The sequence below is a fragment of the Chelonoidis abingdonii genome, chromosome 4 (genome assembly GCF_003597395.2).
Source record: "Chelonoidis abingdonii isolate Lonesome George chromosome 4, CheloAbing_2.0, whole genome shotgun sequence".
Classification (NCBI taxonomy): domain Eukaryota; kingdom Metazoa; phylum Chordata; order Testudines; family Testudinidae; genus Chelonoidis; species Chelonoidis abingdonii.
Window position 1 is genome coordinate 65,845,036 of NC_133772.1, and position 16,729 is coordinate 65,861,764.

Genomic DNA, 16,729 nt, shown 5'->3' on the forward strand with positions numbered 1-16,729 from the left:
TGGATCTTGTTCTTCCCACTGAGCTGGCTCTTCAGGACCTGTCTTATCCTTTGGTGATACTTGGATGTTGCTGTCTTCCTTGCCTCCTCATCGTGGTTTCCATGTGACTGTGGGACACCAAAGTGTATACACACACACACACACAAATTGCAGTGGGAGGATCGGTGCAAAAGGTGGCGACAGGGCAGATTTACTAAAACTTCAATTAAGGAACTGAACTAGAAAGCCTTAGCCCTAGTCTACACTCAATAACGTAGGTGAAGTCGACGTACTTGGATCGACTTACCGTAGTGTCTTCACTGTGGTGAGTTGACTGTTGCCACTCCATTGACTCTGCTTGCGCCTCCTGCAGCGCTGGAGTATAGAAGTCGACGGGAGAGTGCTCAGAGGTCGATTTATCGCGTCTAGACTAGACACAATAAATCAATCCCCGCTAGATTGATCACTACTCACTGGATCGGTGGGTAGCGAAGACATATCTTTAGTGCAGTTCCTAATTGTTTCCTATAGTTGGGGGCTACTTCAGAATAGCCCAGTGTGCGCATCCAAATTGAGTAGATGCAAAAATAAGATTGAGAAGGATATAACGCCACCCAATATAACACGAATTTGGATATAACACGGTAAAGCAGTGCTCCAGCCGGAAGGGGCTGCACACTCTGGTGGATCAAAGCAAGTTCAAATAACATGGTTTCACCTATAACGCGGTAAGATATTTTAGCTCCCAAGGACAGCGTTATATATTGAGGTAGAGGCATATGTTATTCTGAAGCATGGATGTGGGTAGATTTAAATGACTACACCCCCAAATGGTTTCATTCCTCCAGAAATAGACCAGCTTTAGTTTTCCATGTACATAGGGCATATAATCTAAGCAAAGTTAATATACTTTTCAACCTTAAAACAGGTCTTGGGAAAGACTGCATATAGCACACTGAAGAATTTACAGAGGTGAAAATGAAGTGGCATGCAGTTTCTGGTTGCAAAAGTACCCTGTTATTTACAAATTTTCAAGGTTTTGTTTTAATGCAAAGTGTTCTTGAAAACACCATTAACTTTAAGGCCTGAGTAATCCCATCTAATACTCTTCTATTACCTCTACGGTAAATGAATGCCTTGAAGCTTCCTCTGATGGAAACATTTTTCACTTCGGCTGAGAACTCTCTCAGCCATGCATAGCATATTGTAAGCCTTTAGGTTCATTTGATTTTCGCCTCAGAGTTGGATTATTTATTAGAAAGAATTCTGAACCAACCTGAGCCTCCCTCTGCCAGGTACTTGTCTTTCGCGTAAATGACAGAATCCAGCATAGACTCAAAGAGAAGGAAATAGCCCTGTATGTGGAAAGGGGAAAAAAGATAGGTTAGAAAGAACTGTTTTCTATATCTACAAGTCAATGCAAATATTTGTTATTACACCAGTACATCATCTCCTCCTATTGATTCACTAGAGAACTTTCAGACCCCAAAGGTTATATGATAAAGTTATTAGCACCTAAAGATAAAGGCTTAGAAGAGAAGAACTATCTAGGTTCTTATATGCTCCGCATGACCAGAATATGAGTATCTTACAAAAAATTAATGTTTTTCCTCAATTTTATAGTATTTCTACAGCAATGTTCTAGTTACACAGATAAGCATCATACATTTCTCTAATGGCTAAAAGACCTGCTAAATTAGAAGTTATATACATTAACTATTCCATGCACACTAATTTTAATATATATATATATATATATACACATATATACACACACACACACACCTGTAATATACAACTACAAAAGTGTTTCTAAATTAATGTATTTTGATTAAGTTTCAGGCAACACAGGTATACTTCATATTTACATTCCTTTCTAAATAGGATTCCAAAAGAAATCTTGGAACTAGCCAATGGAACTAGACATGGATTAGAAATCAGATCTATTGAACTTCAGGAGCGATGAACTGTATGTGTTGATTTGACTGTATAGTAGTACAAAACTAATACATGACAGGAAAATACCTTTCCACTTAAAATGACCATCAAAGAGATAAACACCAAAGAAAATGTTTATGTTATTTAGCATCTGTAACTTGGTGGTATTCTGTACTATCTTGGACAATACGCACAAAACCTTCCCCCGCACCCTAGAGATACCTGGATGTGCTATATTCCATCAATTTATAAACAGGATTCCATACCAACGGCATTGCACACATTTATAGGAAATAATTTGGTTACAACCTTGAGTGATGGGTAAATTCTGTTTATTTCTTTTGATAAATATTTAAGGTTTATATTTGTTTAAGGCTAATTGCTAAACTCTAATTGTTTGAAACAACATATTCGGCACATTTTTTTTAAAAAACGTCAAGTCAATTGTTTTCTGCCAAGCAATACCAATGCCAATAGAAAGACAGTATTAGAGGAATCAGATGATTTATATACAATAGCCTTTCAGGAGTCACAGCGTGTTTTATAGTACGTGTAAATAACCATTTTTCTATAAACTGGCCTAGCCCCGATTACGCCACAGTCCTTGTATTTTATGGCTTACAGAATGGCCCTTATCTTCACTACTATTATACATTTCATCTACATTTGTTTTTATACTTCTGAAGCAACTGAGAAAAAAAGTTAACACCGATTTTGTATTTTCATTTGGAAGTTCTCATTCTCACTCTATTTAAAACAAAGTTTATCGATACAACTGGACCCATGCCAGTAACTGAGCTTCCACATGGAAAACCCAGATTTAGGACTTTCAGCATAACCCAGAGCAGCAGTGATGAATTAAAAAAAAAAAAAAAAAGGATGTGAAATGATTAATCGCTAGAAAAAGGAATATTTCAATTTTAGTAAGGTGAATACTTCTACATTTGTAACTACTGAAAAAAAATTAAGATAAAAAACAGTGATACTGGTGAACACATCTGCAATATACACAGTTTTAATGACAGCTATGTAAAGTAGAGGAACCTTTGCCTGCTAATGTTACTTCTATATTTTTCAGAACCACACTACTAAAGCACATCGAACACTTCTAGTAGGGTATTGCAAGAGCCTGATCTATAAAATGTTATCTGCATTTCCAGAAAGGAAAATGTTTTATGCAGAGGAAAAAACAGACCACAGAAAACTTATTAAAAAAATTCTGCACTTCAGACTCCAATTGCATAGTTTAATATATTGTTTGTTCCGACATGAAAGCATTTATCATTTTCTCCCCAAGAAAAAATAATTAAAGAATAAACAACCAGGCTTTTGCAGATGGTATGCATTTTCAAATGAAAACTAACAACTCAGAAAATATTGTTCATAAGCATGTATCACTTACATTGGATACTCCTGCACTTACCACCAAATGATACCACATTTAAGTGTAATTATAACTAAAGTACCACTAGCCAATAGCATGCAACACTGAGTAAAAAACTGTATCAGACAAGCAAACTCTCTATCCTTGCTGAATCTACTAGAGAATTAAAACTGTCCTCTGGGATGCTCTCTGTTTCGTCTGTTCCACTTATATTCTTATAGAATGTCTTAGCATACGCTTATTTCTGCATTTTTACCACCACACATATATTAAAGATCTCTACAGTCAATAGCCTATTATAATTCCCCCACAAGTTGGCACACAATAGAACAACATTAAAGCCAGGAAATGCAGAGTTAACAACAGAGTTACTTTTTAAATTCAACCTGCTGGGGCTGCATGTTGCTAATACATGGGGCAGGCAAAAATCACCTGCTATAACAAAGAAAAACTGGCAAATTGAGGATGACAACAGTACTTAAAATCTCTCAGACTTAAAAGAAATTTCCGTCACCACACACAGCAGCTCTGAATCCTTCCATACAGTTTGCATAAATATAGCCAGTACCTGCCAATTACAGATTTTGAGTAGAATATAGGCAGTTTAGTTTCCATCAATTACTTTATTTCAGCAATTCCTACAGCATGTATGGTGGCAGTTCATAGTTTTACAGAAAATGACACAAAATAAAATAAGTTAACCATATACTAACCAACTTTAATTCTGATGGGCTCTCATTCCAGAGCATCCTGAACTAAAAGAGACCAAGGCCAACTGAGTGTTCAAAACCAGACTCCATTACTATGTGCTAAGCAATCAATCAATCAATCTTACTTGATGTGACAGGTAGTTACTCAAGGTACATCTACACAGAAGGAAAAAAAAGCAAAACCATGGTTGGCCCAGGTCAGCTGAGCAGGGCTTGAGACCTGCCTGAAAAATTGCTGTGTAGACATTCAGGCTCTGGAACCTCATGCAGGTCAAGGATCCCAGAACTCAGGCACCAGCCCAAGCCCGAAGGTCTACACAGCAATTGTTTTTAGCCCAACAGGCCAACCAGAGTCAGCTGATCTGGGCCAGCCATGGCCGTGCTGTGGGTCTTCTATCTCTGTAGATGTACCCTCAGGGAACCACGTCTCAGACCTTCCAGGGCCTTTAAAGAGGACAAAAATTAAAACCACACACACACACCCCGATACAGAGATTAACACAAGCACATTTACACCAGCCTACAGCACTCAGGAGTTGAATAGCTTAATTTTGCACTAGCCAGAGCTCTAGAAGTAACCAAGGGTAAAACATACTGGAGATCATCAGAGGGGGAACGAATTGTTGTGAGGACCTCAGTAGAGAAGGCTAAATCATTCTCATCGTTCCTATAACAACAATGGCTTACCACTTTTCTGTAACCTAGAAATTCAGAAGCAGCGACTAAAGTAGGAGGACCTGGTGGCTATAGGTTATTCCAGTACATACTGGAATATTTACCTATACCAAGAAAAGCTGGATTGTGAGATCCATAAATAGTAACTTAACTTCCTATAATTGCCCAACAACTGAGCTGATAATACTAATTTACTTCTAGCCATCAACTGGTGTTCAGCCATAACAAGATCAGCATTTCCCATGCTATAAAAAGACATCCAGGCAAGGCCAAAATGTTTTTTAAGTCTATAAATGCAAAGTAGAGAATGATTTTTTAAGAGCTCTTGAATGAATGAAGAGATTACCTGGAGTTTCCAATAATGACCCCACAAAAATGTTACTGATACTCATGTTAGTCAAAAGGTTAAAGTCATTCAATGATAAGAGACACTAGATACCTGGCTTGGTTTCACACAATTTGATCATAACATTTGTCAAGTATCAGGTATTTCCTTCTCTAGCCCTGCTTCCTCCACTAATTTGTTGGCACCAATAGGAAATACCACAAGTAGGGTATAAAAATCCCAACAATATGTCCCAGGATGAATACTATTCTCAATGATGAAGTCAGCTCAAAAGTTAGCTAGTATCACTCTTACTTAACATTAAGGGATTCAATATATAACAGTAAGGTTAAGTATCATTCTATCCATTTACCCTTGCATAAGGTAAATATAAACATTTTGTTAACCTTTGCACAATGGTTAAAGGCTGAATTGCACCAGCCATGGAGGTGTGCCTATATTTACAACAAACCAGGGAAGGGGAGGAACGCGCTTCACCTCCTCTGAAAAGAGAAGGATATGCACTCATTACTTTACCCCATCTTTGCAGTTACAAAAATAAAATATAGTTAATTTAGCAACAGACATTCCATTTCTTTTGGCAAAGAACGAGCCCAGGTTCTAGCAATATATATTTAAATTAATCATTCAAACATACTTTAGGAATAGTTCACCTGATTTTAGTTATAACACCCAATTCTCTATTCTGATTTAGTTTGGAATATTGAAGACTAATGCCCTAACATTTAATATAGGAGCCAGAGTGAGTGAGGTCATGTTCACATGTCCCTTCATAAAGACCACATTACTCAATTTTTTTTAAAGTTCTAAAATAGATGTTAGCAGCTAGCTTTAAGTTTCAACGCTATGGATTAATTCTTTATGAAATTTCTTCTAAAATGCCTGCCATCTGCAGTGACAGTCAAGGAGGGTGAGGCAATAGCTTTTTATTGGACCAGTCCAATAAAGAGATATTGCCTCACCCACTTTGTCTCTCTAATATCCTGGGATCCACAGGGCTACAACAACACTGTATTCACGTTATCTACAACGTTTACTAATCTAATCTAGTCTAGTCTAAATGATAAGGCTGGATAATAAATATCCCTTACTAGCAACACAATCAGATTTTAGTAAACACCACTGTCCTTTCTTTGACCTTTCCACTGTGGCTCTGCTGGTTTTATCTAAGCCCTATGTTCTCCCCAGTGCAATATAACAACCTGGTAAGTTACTGGAAACTGTCCTTGGTACTGAATCAAGTCATTTATTACCAATATCAGAACTCTTTGCTCTATGTGCTGTGCTCATCTGCAGTGTAATTTAGAATGTAATTTCACAGGCTACTGCCTCACCTGTAGGGGTGCCATCTGGAAAGAGAATTATACCTGACATTTTCTCCCATGATGCTCTGGGGCATTCTTGCATCCACACTGACAATGTTCAAGTTTAAAAAAAAACCAAACAAACCAAAAAAAAACCTCAAAAAACTTGCATTAGCACCTTCAAAAATAAATTACTGCAAAGGGATCTGTACTGCACAAATCTGTGAGTAGAATATCGATGAGTCGGTCTTGCTAGTGGCTGAACTAACAGACATAAAAATGACATGTCTCTGTAAAAGACCAGACTGAATACATGGAGCACTTTAAATCCTGTGCTGTGGAATTCAGCGTTTCCCTCTTACAAAGCTTACCATTCTGCCACTAAATAATCAATAGTTAAAACAAATTACCAAGGTTCTTTTCCTTTCTTTATGCTTTACAATTATAAGTGATGAGACACTTCTCCAGCTGCCAAAAAGCAATAAAAATAAACAGTTCTATGCATTAAATTCAAGGAAGGTTAAATCAGTAGACTGGCCCGAGCGATGAACAAAAATGTTGCTAAAAATTGGGCACATTACTTTAAAGCAAAGTTACAAAAGGTCAGTTCTAGGCAAAGAGACCCTGCTACAGAAATTGTCTGCAGACATTAATACAAATTGTTAGTTACTGACATTAACAAAAAACTCTTTTGTCAAATTTTTAAATACAGTATGAGAGGAGAGATTTACTTCAACAGTTTCACAAAACTCTTGCCAGTTGAATAGCATATATTGCTACATATCAGTTTCCTTCTCTATTAGTCCATGAAATGCAATACCCTGCAGTCTGTCATAGTCACTGAAAAATAAAGGAGTTTTCCTTAAATTGTTAAATTCTGAAGACTTGGACTAAAATCAAAGTACAGAAAATATGGAGTATATAGTTTCAGATCAACACCTAGCAATTTAGGCATGTTCTCATCACTAAAGGGAAGTAAATGGGTTAATTTCTTTGGATGCAATAGGAGACATAGTTCTTGCAATAAAAAAGGTATAGCAGTACATCTATTTAGCTACATACAGAGCTGCAAAAGTTTGTCAAATGTATTTCTACGATGTGACAAATGACAATATCCTGCAACAATGTCGACAAATCTTATGGAATTAAGATAAGCATTGCTGAATAAACGTTACATCTTTGGGACCTACTGGATTAAAAATGTAATTGTAAATTATCACTGTGGAACTGTGTGCAACTCCTCTAGGCAATTGACTAATATAATCTCTGGGAAGAATAAGGTTTTTTTGGGACAATACACATGAAGTGGATTTCCTAGGAAATACTTGGAAACCCCCACCTACAAACTCAGCCTTTAAAGCTCTGCTGTGGGGGGTGAGAGTGGGCAGCTGATTACCAGTTATATGAGAACAGTTTAAAGGCACAGTCTGGATTCTTCAAGGACCAAACAGACAAAGAAAGAATGTTTGAACAAACAGCTTGGATTTAACATGACTCAGGGCCTTCTTCCTGATCCGGGAAACAAACAGGGCCTTTGGTCTAGGACAGGCCCAATCCTTAGCAAATGGTTGGAAGGCCTAAGCTTATTGAAGCCTCATAAAACTAGGTGCTAGTTCTGAGCTGAGGCTGTGATGAACTTGTGATCATAAAAGAGACCCCTTTGGAGGACTCACCTGCCAGAGGCCCATGTTGGAGACAACTTGGGGTGGCGAGAGGGAAAGAGGAGGAAAGGGGGAACTCTGGTAAACTTATTAACATGCATGTAGATTCTTTGGTTTTTAATGTTTTCTCTCGACTGCTTTTTCCTTAAGAATAAACTACGCTTGCTTAGGAAGTGCTGTAACTTATAACTGTGGCAATTACACTGCATACCGCTTTCAGGGGAGAAGCAAGTAGCTATATTTAGGCAGACTGTGTTTTGCTGAGAACACAGCAAAGGCAGGAAACTGATCAGCCTGGAAATAACCCATCAGGGTAAAGAGAGAGGTGTGGGTCACCACTCAAGAAAGACAACAGCTGCGGAGCTGAAAGCCTGAGGGCAGGTGCCCTTGCTGAACCACTATGGGGAAACTAAGCTGCAGTTGCCCTGAAATATGACATTTATAAAACGGGTTGATAACTCGTTCAGTAAAGAATGGGACCCAAGATGAAGGGAAGGAAGAACTGAACAACGTAGTTTGGCAGCCACTTGAATAACTGCTATAATAGCATTCTGTTACCTGATTAGGATTTGTGGTAATAGCAAACTGAGAACATAGGAAATGCTGTACCAGACCAGACCACTAGTCCATCTAGTCTAATACCCTGCCTCCGACAGATGTTAGTATCCAACATTCCAGATGAAAACAAGAAATCCTGTAGAAGGCAGTTACAGAATAATTTGTCCATAAAAATCTCTTCCTTCCTCCTCCCCCCCCCCGCCCCCAATTAGAGTTTGTCTTATTTCTTTAAGCAAGAAGATTTTTAACTATCAAGATACATTCCCAAATATGAGGGCTGTTAGACTGTGGAGTAAGGTACGAGGTGGAATAAACTCGACAGGAAATTGTATCTGATAATCTACAGAACAATATTGCACTGGCAGGTACACAAACAGGACAGTCAGTCTCTCAATTTTCTAGATAATGAAAGACTGATTTGCAGATTTTATTAAATTGCTCTTTACTTTATAACTATTTCACGGGGAACAAATAAATGCAAAATAAAGCTGTGGCACATTTAAATGAGGAAGAATACGCTGTACAGGAACTTCATGACATGGTCTGCAGCATCTCCCATTCTCCTTACACTTTTATTAACATGGCCTTCACACTACTTGAAATTAATGATATTATGCAAGTTAATTCAAAAATGCGCCAGGGAAACAATATTTATACTCATAGCAAAGTCATACTTATTAGATAAAAAAAAAAAAAAAAAAAAAGGTGATTTTATTAGTATTCACATCTTGCTGCGTCCTTAAGAAAGGGTAATATTGAATAGATAGAAAAAGAGCCAAACCTGAAGATTTTAAAGTACAAATTGGATATGCAGTATTGGATGTGGGCTGAAATCATATTTTCATATAACCTTACAGGAATCAATGTGTTCAGCATTTAAATAGCTTCTCTTCACAGCGTAATAAACTGAAAAAAATTAAAGTCTAGTTCAAAATATAGTTTACGATTTCTCAAAGAAAATATTTAAAGGTTGTGTTAGTGCTGGCAAAATTATAAGCTCTTACTTCCAAAGTTTAATAAAGTCATCACAAAATCAACTTTAAGTACTACTGTATATGGTAAACAATATTAAAAGCACCAAACTATTTAAGCTAATAAAAATGATTTTTTAAAAATAATGTACAGCTATAAAACGTGTTCGTTCTCTAGCTCCCACCACCAGTAGGGAGTAATAAATGTTAATTTGCATCTCATTGCAACCCCTCCCTCCTCACTAAAATGATGAGCTTCAGACTTGACTATGGTACATGTATAGCAATAACTATAAGGAAAAATTGACAAGATTTTCCTTCAAATGTCAGCTATTCTAACAAGAGAAGGATTAAGAGAGATAGGAATTTGGGGTTTTATACCTGGCTCTGTAAAGGATTCATTGTTTTAACTTGGATAAGTCACCACCTCTCCATACCTCCATCTACCCACATGTAAAAAGAGCATAACAGTCTCAGAAATACTGGAGGGGTTTCAACTGTAAAATCCTTTTCGGAGAAAGAATTACAAATGTTTTTTCAAGTGATAATATTCCAGGTTTCTTTTCAGATCCAAAAATGTAATGTAAAATTCATTCAGGCTCAAATGAGGAAGGGAGGGAATAACTAAAGAATAAAAAACCCTAAAACAGGAAAGACAAATAGGTTTAAATGTGAGACAACATTTTGGAAGAGGAGTACTTTGCCATGAACCACTAGTGCAACATGGTATTTTCTTTCAGTTACTTGCACTGATCCTCTCTACAAACAGCATATAAAATCTGCAAATATGCCAAAAGGTGTTTCATGTTTGCAATAAAATACCCACCACCCTAATTTTTGTGTAAGGAATGTTTGATTCAATTTAACTATAGAACTTGCATCAGCACGTCATATAGCAGCTCGTTTCACAGTTAAGTACTGTATGTAGAATTACTCTAATTGATGTAAGACATCATTGCCTCTTAAAAATCTTTATCTCCAGGGAAAGGGCATAAACATGATTCTGCCTGCAACAAGCTATTTTGCACACAATACCTGATGATAATGCAGTATTCGGAGCAAGATTCTGAACTTCCGCTTAAATCTGGTATAATAAACAAAACTTGACACCCACAGTGATTTATATCCTTGAAGCACTGTACACACACAAATGCACAAAGAAAATCCTCTACTTGGTAACCATTTGCAGACTGCCAATGGACTATATATGAGCACTGTTTTAGCAGCATCTTGATACAGAATACAAGAGTAAGTGGGAATTAATTTAAGAACTACATTTTGAATAAAGTGATCTGATCAGTCTGCCTGTAGAATATCTATGACAAAGGCAACAAATTAAATATACTGGCAATGGTTTTGGGTTTTTTAAGGGCTGGATAATTGTGTGGCCAATAATAATTATAGTTCTCTAAATTAAGGTTTTCTATAGTTCAGAACACAAGGTAACTCAAGGGCATTATAGCAGGCTCATCCTTCTCTAACACCACAAGTACAATGCCAGAGGTAAGGCACCTCTGCATACAAGACCAGTGGTCTAATCTGGTGGAGAAAATCTTATGTTCCTACATTCACAGAACTGGTCACTTAAATCCTGGAAGTCTGGGAACCACAACATTTGCTTACTTAGAATCCCTACAATCACTGCTATTCTAAGGCAGCTTATTTTTATTAAAGTACTCCAAAATACTGAACACTGCCAACTCTTTGTTCATTAAAGGCGCAACCTTAAATCATGGCTCTGCTTTATGCGGAAAGATAGATAAGCCTTTTAATTCCATATATGCTGGCTATGGACACATCTAACTGTTTGAGGACATAGCAGCTCTTCAAGGAGAGTTGTATTTTTTGTTCACTCTGCAGAGCTTTCCCGTACTAAGACTTCACCTGTAAATAAGGTTAAGAGGATAATTGCAGAACAGTAAGACAACAGATTAGTTTCCTCCAATACTTTGCCAACTTGTGAGGAAAAGAGGAGGGGTCATTACTTGGTCACTATCATCTTGCTCTAAACCATGTTGATCATTATGGTGGGGTGGTCCTCTGCTCCAAATGCCCACACAAGAAATCCCTGATTCAGGCTGCGAGGCCAACCAGTCTCTCCATTAAATGCACAGCTGGGGAGGAATCTTGGCCGGGAACCTCCTCTTGGGTTAGCTCCAGTCTTTGGCATTATGCCTTTCGATACACACTACATGGAAGGGTAGCTCCCAACTGACCACATTTTTTTAAATCTTCAGAGTAATTTACAAGCTAGTTTTAATGGAGAACAGAAACAAACTGGTGTCTTAGTTACATTTTGGACTTAAGAGGTAAGATGTACATTTCAGTCCTTCAGTTTTACCAACAGTGCATTCAGTCTCTGGCACAGAGGAGGACTGGCTTCGCTATTTATCAACATCCCCTGCCTGCTAGCCAGCCAAGAAACACAAATAAAATTCACAGAAGAGACAAACTGCTCATTTATCCTACCTCTAAGCTTGATGAGGATGATAAGTAGAGCAGAAAGCACGAAACCTTTGTTTTAGGCACACAAAATGAGACACCCACAAAAACATTCTGTGCAATGTACCACTGGCTCTACCTTCCTCCATAGTTTTGTTAAGGGAAATTTAATCCAACTAGCGTGCTACAATATCTGCTAAATAAGAGCAGCGATATCTTTGCCAGTGAACGTGCTCAAAGAATGGAACACTGACAATTAAAAACTAGCATGGTCTAAACTCAACAATGTTTCCTGAATATCTTCACTAGTCTCAATTTTTCATTTTTGTATCTATGTATGATTATTTCCATTCCCCTTCCAATAGCTCCACTGGTATATAGAACTTAAATGGCTAAGTGAGAAAAAAAGTTTAAGGAGGCAGCCAGCTTGGAAGCTATGTAGTTGTGCCGTGCTATATAAGATCTGCAGTTTCTAAACAAAAATGAAAATTCTCAGTAGCCTGGGAATGTTACCAAGGCAATAGTAAAACATGGAAGATGTTGTAGAGTGTAATATGTCACTATTCAGGATTGACCAGCAATGTTGTTACAATGTTATTACTAGTGCAAGTAAAAAAAGTGCTCATCCATTTGTCATTTTTTAAAAAAAAAATTCAAGTGATACTGCACCTACCCACCCAAGATGGTAAGGTATTTTTTATTCTCCCATCAAAAAGTTATTTGCTTATGGTGAGAATTTTTGCTAAAAAAACTGCTAGTTCAATCTTGTAGTCCCACAAAAGGCCATCAGTTCCCTGTCATGTAGGGCTGAAGTGTGAATCCACATGTGGCAGTATCCTTATGATAAACTGAATTTATCATCTCTCTAACCATCTCACTTGCACCTTTGGCCACTAATCCATCTCCTCCAGGCCTTGGACTCTATGAATCTGCTAGCGCTACTTCTGTATTCCAAATCTCTAAGCAGATTCAAGTAGTCACCTTTTAAAACATCCAGGGGAAACCCTTCCTGTCACATCACTCCAGTAAATTCACATCCCCCATGCAAGAATAAGTTAGACTAATTTGAGGACAGGCAATAATTTGATCTGGCATCTATGGAAGTCTATGATCCAACACCTCGTGACCCACAAAGGTTAGAAATAAGAACTTTAGACTCTTAGAAAGGTGAAGAGTCCCAGCTTTTCATTAGGATCCATATCATTTGCTGTTCATTCTAGAAGGTCAAAAGGGCATTTGAATCTTTACTCCTCCCCTGCCCCTCAAAAAAACAATACCATGTATATAAAGCCAAGAGATTTCCCCATTTTATCAGCTACAATTTTATCTCCCTCAGAGACCTGGACAGATTGAGGTAATTGACTTTACAGATGAAAAGTATGAAAGATCTACCAATATACATTTTTTAAACTGTAAAATAATGCTTTGTAAACCACAAGACATATGCAAGTTTGTTTGAGGTCTAGAATCGTGTAATGAAACACTAAATCTTTATACCACACTTTATTCTGTATATATGTCACATCTCTTCCAAAAACCACTCAGAAGCATAAGAGAGGGAATTCATTTGTTAATATTAACTTCATTCTTCCTCCACCTTCCCTTCTATTGTTTATCACTCTGCTAGTTTTCTGGAATAAATTTGCTGCACAAAGCTTAATCTAAATCTGTTTTCCTAATGTCTGTATGGTGCATTGTAACAGTGCCATAATTCTAATAAAGGTCTTGGGAGCTACCACCATATAAATAACATTTTTAAAAATCTGTACTGGTATTTTTCACATCATTGTAAAAAGAAATTATTTTAAAAAACTGAGTGTGTGTGTGTGTGTTTGACTAAGTACTATGGAAACCATTTCTATTGTCTTTGCTGCAGTGTAGACATACTCTAAGATGCTTTTGGAATTTCCACAGTTGGTGTCTATCACTAGGTAATTACAGAAAAACTACTGTAATGCCATCCAAATAGCAAGTATTTATACTGTCAAAAGTAACCAAAGTGGCTAACTTGAGCCTGGGAGCTTTACTAATTTAGTTAGCACGTGATTAAACCAAAGTATCACACTGTTATAAAACTGTATGAAATATTTGAAACTAAAGGCAGTACAACTCAAAACACTTGCATATTTCCAACTCTAAACTACTTAATGCAAATGATATGGAAGTCAAGGCAGTAAGAGCCAAGAGTACATTTGCAAATGCAATAAGAAGCTAGTCAATCTTTGTTAACTGCTGACTGTATGAAAAGTCAGACATGATACTTGTCCCAAAAAGATTGCAAAACAGACAAATTAGACAAAATGTATATGGAGAGAACTAGACAACTAAGGCACTGCAAATCTGCAGATATCTACATTCATGGGCCATGTCTGTGGATCGCAGATGGATGCAGACCCAAATTTTACATCTAGAGCCCCGCAAATCTGCAGATATCTGCTTTACATCTGAGGACCATGTTTGCAGATCATGGATGGGATGCGGATACAAATTTTGTGACATCAATTTAAAATTTAAACCACTTGGCAGGGAGGGAGTGCATTTAACAAAGCAATCTAATGCTTACCAATGTAGTTTTATATTTCCACAGATGCTCAAAAAGATTAGCTACATTACATAACTATGTATAAGTAAGATGATGATGTTTCAAGATACATGGCAAAGCTCAATTTTTTTAAATGGACTTCCTACGTGAAACCTATGTTATAAGACTTTACCCATGAGTTCTTGAAACATCATGCCACACAGTCACAAACTACACAAGCATCAAGCTGCAAATTCAATATAGATGGTGAGCTGTATCAGATATAGTACACTACAAAAAGGCAATATAACTATGCTTTAAAAATCTTGAATTGGGACAACCCAGAAAAGAGGTGTCAGTGATAATCAGGTATTTCTGGTGCCAGATATTGAGGACCATTTCCTCCACCTTTCCTAGTGACAAAAAGTTCTCCTTCAGGAAAGAGAGATTTCAAAATTCAATTAAACTAGCCTAGACTGAAAAAAAAAATCAGGATTATTTTTGTAAAACTGATTTTGATAATGCTTTTGCTTAAAAAAAAATAAGTCTTTTACACTTCATTTAGTTATTTGTGCATCTTACCATCCACTCAGATATAATAATGTCCACTTTCTCAACAGGCAAATCAACTTCTTCAATTCTTCCTTTGACTAGGGTAATCGTATCTTCAAGATTATTCAGCCTGCAAGTTACAATTTCACAATATCAGTAATATTAGATGACTCCTTAATGTTAACTCACCACAGAGATTTCAATAATAAAGTAGAAGATCTATCCTGAATGTTTACATTTTTCACGTTCTCCTTTCTAAGGGGTAAAACATTCTTCTCTACTATGCAGTAAAGAACCTGTAGTAGAGTAAGAGTTCAGCAAAATTAGTGCTTACTGCTTGGAAATTTGACCTCTAATCTTCCTCTTTTGAGTCATCTTTCAAAATAGCAAAGAGCATACTAAAAGTTCCAAAAATTCTATCAGGCAAGTGACAAGTAAAAGATGGTGGTCAGTAGAAGATCAACAGGGGCATCCCTGAAGCACTGTGCATACAAAGTTGTTGGCCTCAAAGCACAGGAAAAAATAAAATGAAAAACATCTCCCCCTTCTTTTCAGTTGTAGGTTCCCAATTCTTCTTCTCTGACCCCCCTGAATAAACCTAGAGTGTTGTGAGGCGTGCACGCTAATGAGTGATGAAAATTAACTCCCTCACAAAGCTATTTTAACAAAAACAAATTGCGTGCAAGCAAAACCACCTGCAAAGTCACTGAGAGCAACTGCTCCCCATAGATCAATAATATCATTCTACAATAAAGGCATTTTCTTCATTGTGCTTTCCGCAGTGTTATCTGCAATGTTTAATAACTGCAGTATTCCGATATTACCTTATGCACAATTTATAGTAGAAACATGTTCAGTACAAAAGGTATGCTTTGCCATGTTGCTGCAGTTTTCTGAATAAAAACACATTGCCATTTAAGTGCTAAACAACTTGAGTTATAATATTTCCAGTCTTCGTAGTGCACCATATCAATCTTTCTTGCATGTGCATTATCATGACAGCTAATGTTATAGAGGACAGAATAATTATTTGCACCAGAGAAATTTATTTCTCCACAATTCTAATCTCTGCCCCTTTTCTGGATATCTTACTCCTACAATCTCTCTACGCCTCACTTTCAGTGAAACCCAGTAATCTCATTAAAAACTTAATCGAGAGGACAACAGCAGAGACAACATGAGGGAGAAATGGAAACGATGACGGGCTATGTGAACATTTGAATGAGGGGCAATTAAATATTGACCAAACCTCAGAATCCTCTGTTGAAATATTTTGAGAATTTACAGCACCAAGGGCGATAATAGTGATAAAAAGAATTGTTTCTGCTGCTAAATATGCACTAAAAGAAGTTAGAATTAAGTTTGATAAATGAGAAATTTTAAATAGATCAATGAATCTGAGCAGCAGTTAGCTAGAGAAATCTAGCCAAAGCAAAGGTCAAAATATACATAGGAGGAACAGTAAATTGAAAAAGTGGAAATTCATTATATCCATTACTTATGTGAAGTGCAATACAGTAGTAAAAAGTGATTTAGCAACTACACTATAGAAAAATGCAGGGATCTCACTTGGCAGGTCAATTTTTATTTTTTACTCTACAGCGACAACTTCAAATCATGCTTCACACTAGAAAGTCATTGGACAGCTATTAGGTATTCAGGACAAGGCCAGAAGCACAGTTAGTTAA

The 16,729-nt window shown here is 37.0% G+C and overlaps 1 protein-coding gene across 1 annotated transcript in view; it reads right to left on the reverse strand.

Annotated features, from left to right (window-relative positions):
* Positions 1–16,729, reverse strand: part of PRMT3 (protein arginine methyltransferase 3) — a 108,732-nt gene that overhangs the window by 51,780 nt on the left and 40,223 nt on the right. The window contains exons 10-11 of the mRNA XM_032794571.2: positions 15,072–15,171; positions 1,256–1,334 (exon numbers count right to left, since the gene is read on the reverse strand). Of these exons, the coding sequence (XP_032650462.1) occupies positions 1,256–1,334; positions 15,072–15,171 (179 nt within the window). The remainder of the gene's footprint in view (positions 1–1,255; positions 1,335–15,071; positions 15,172–16,729) is intronic.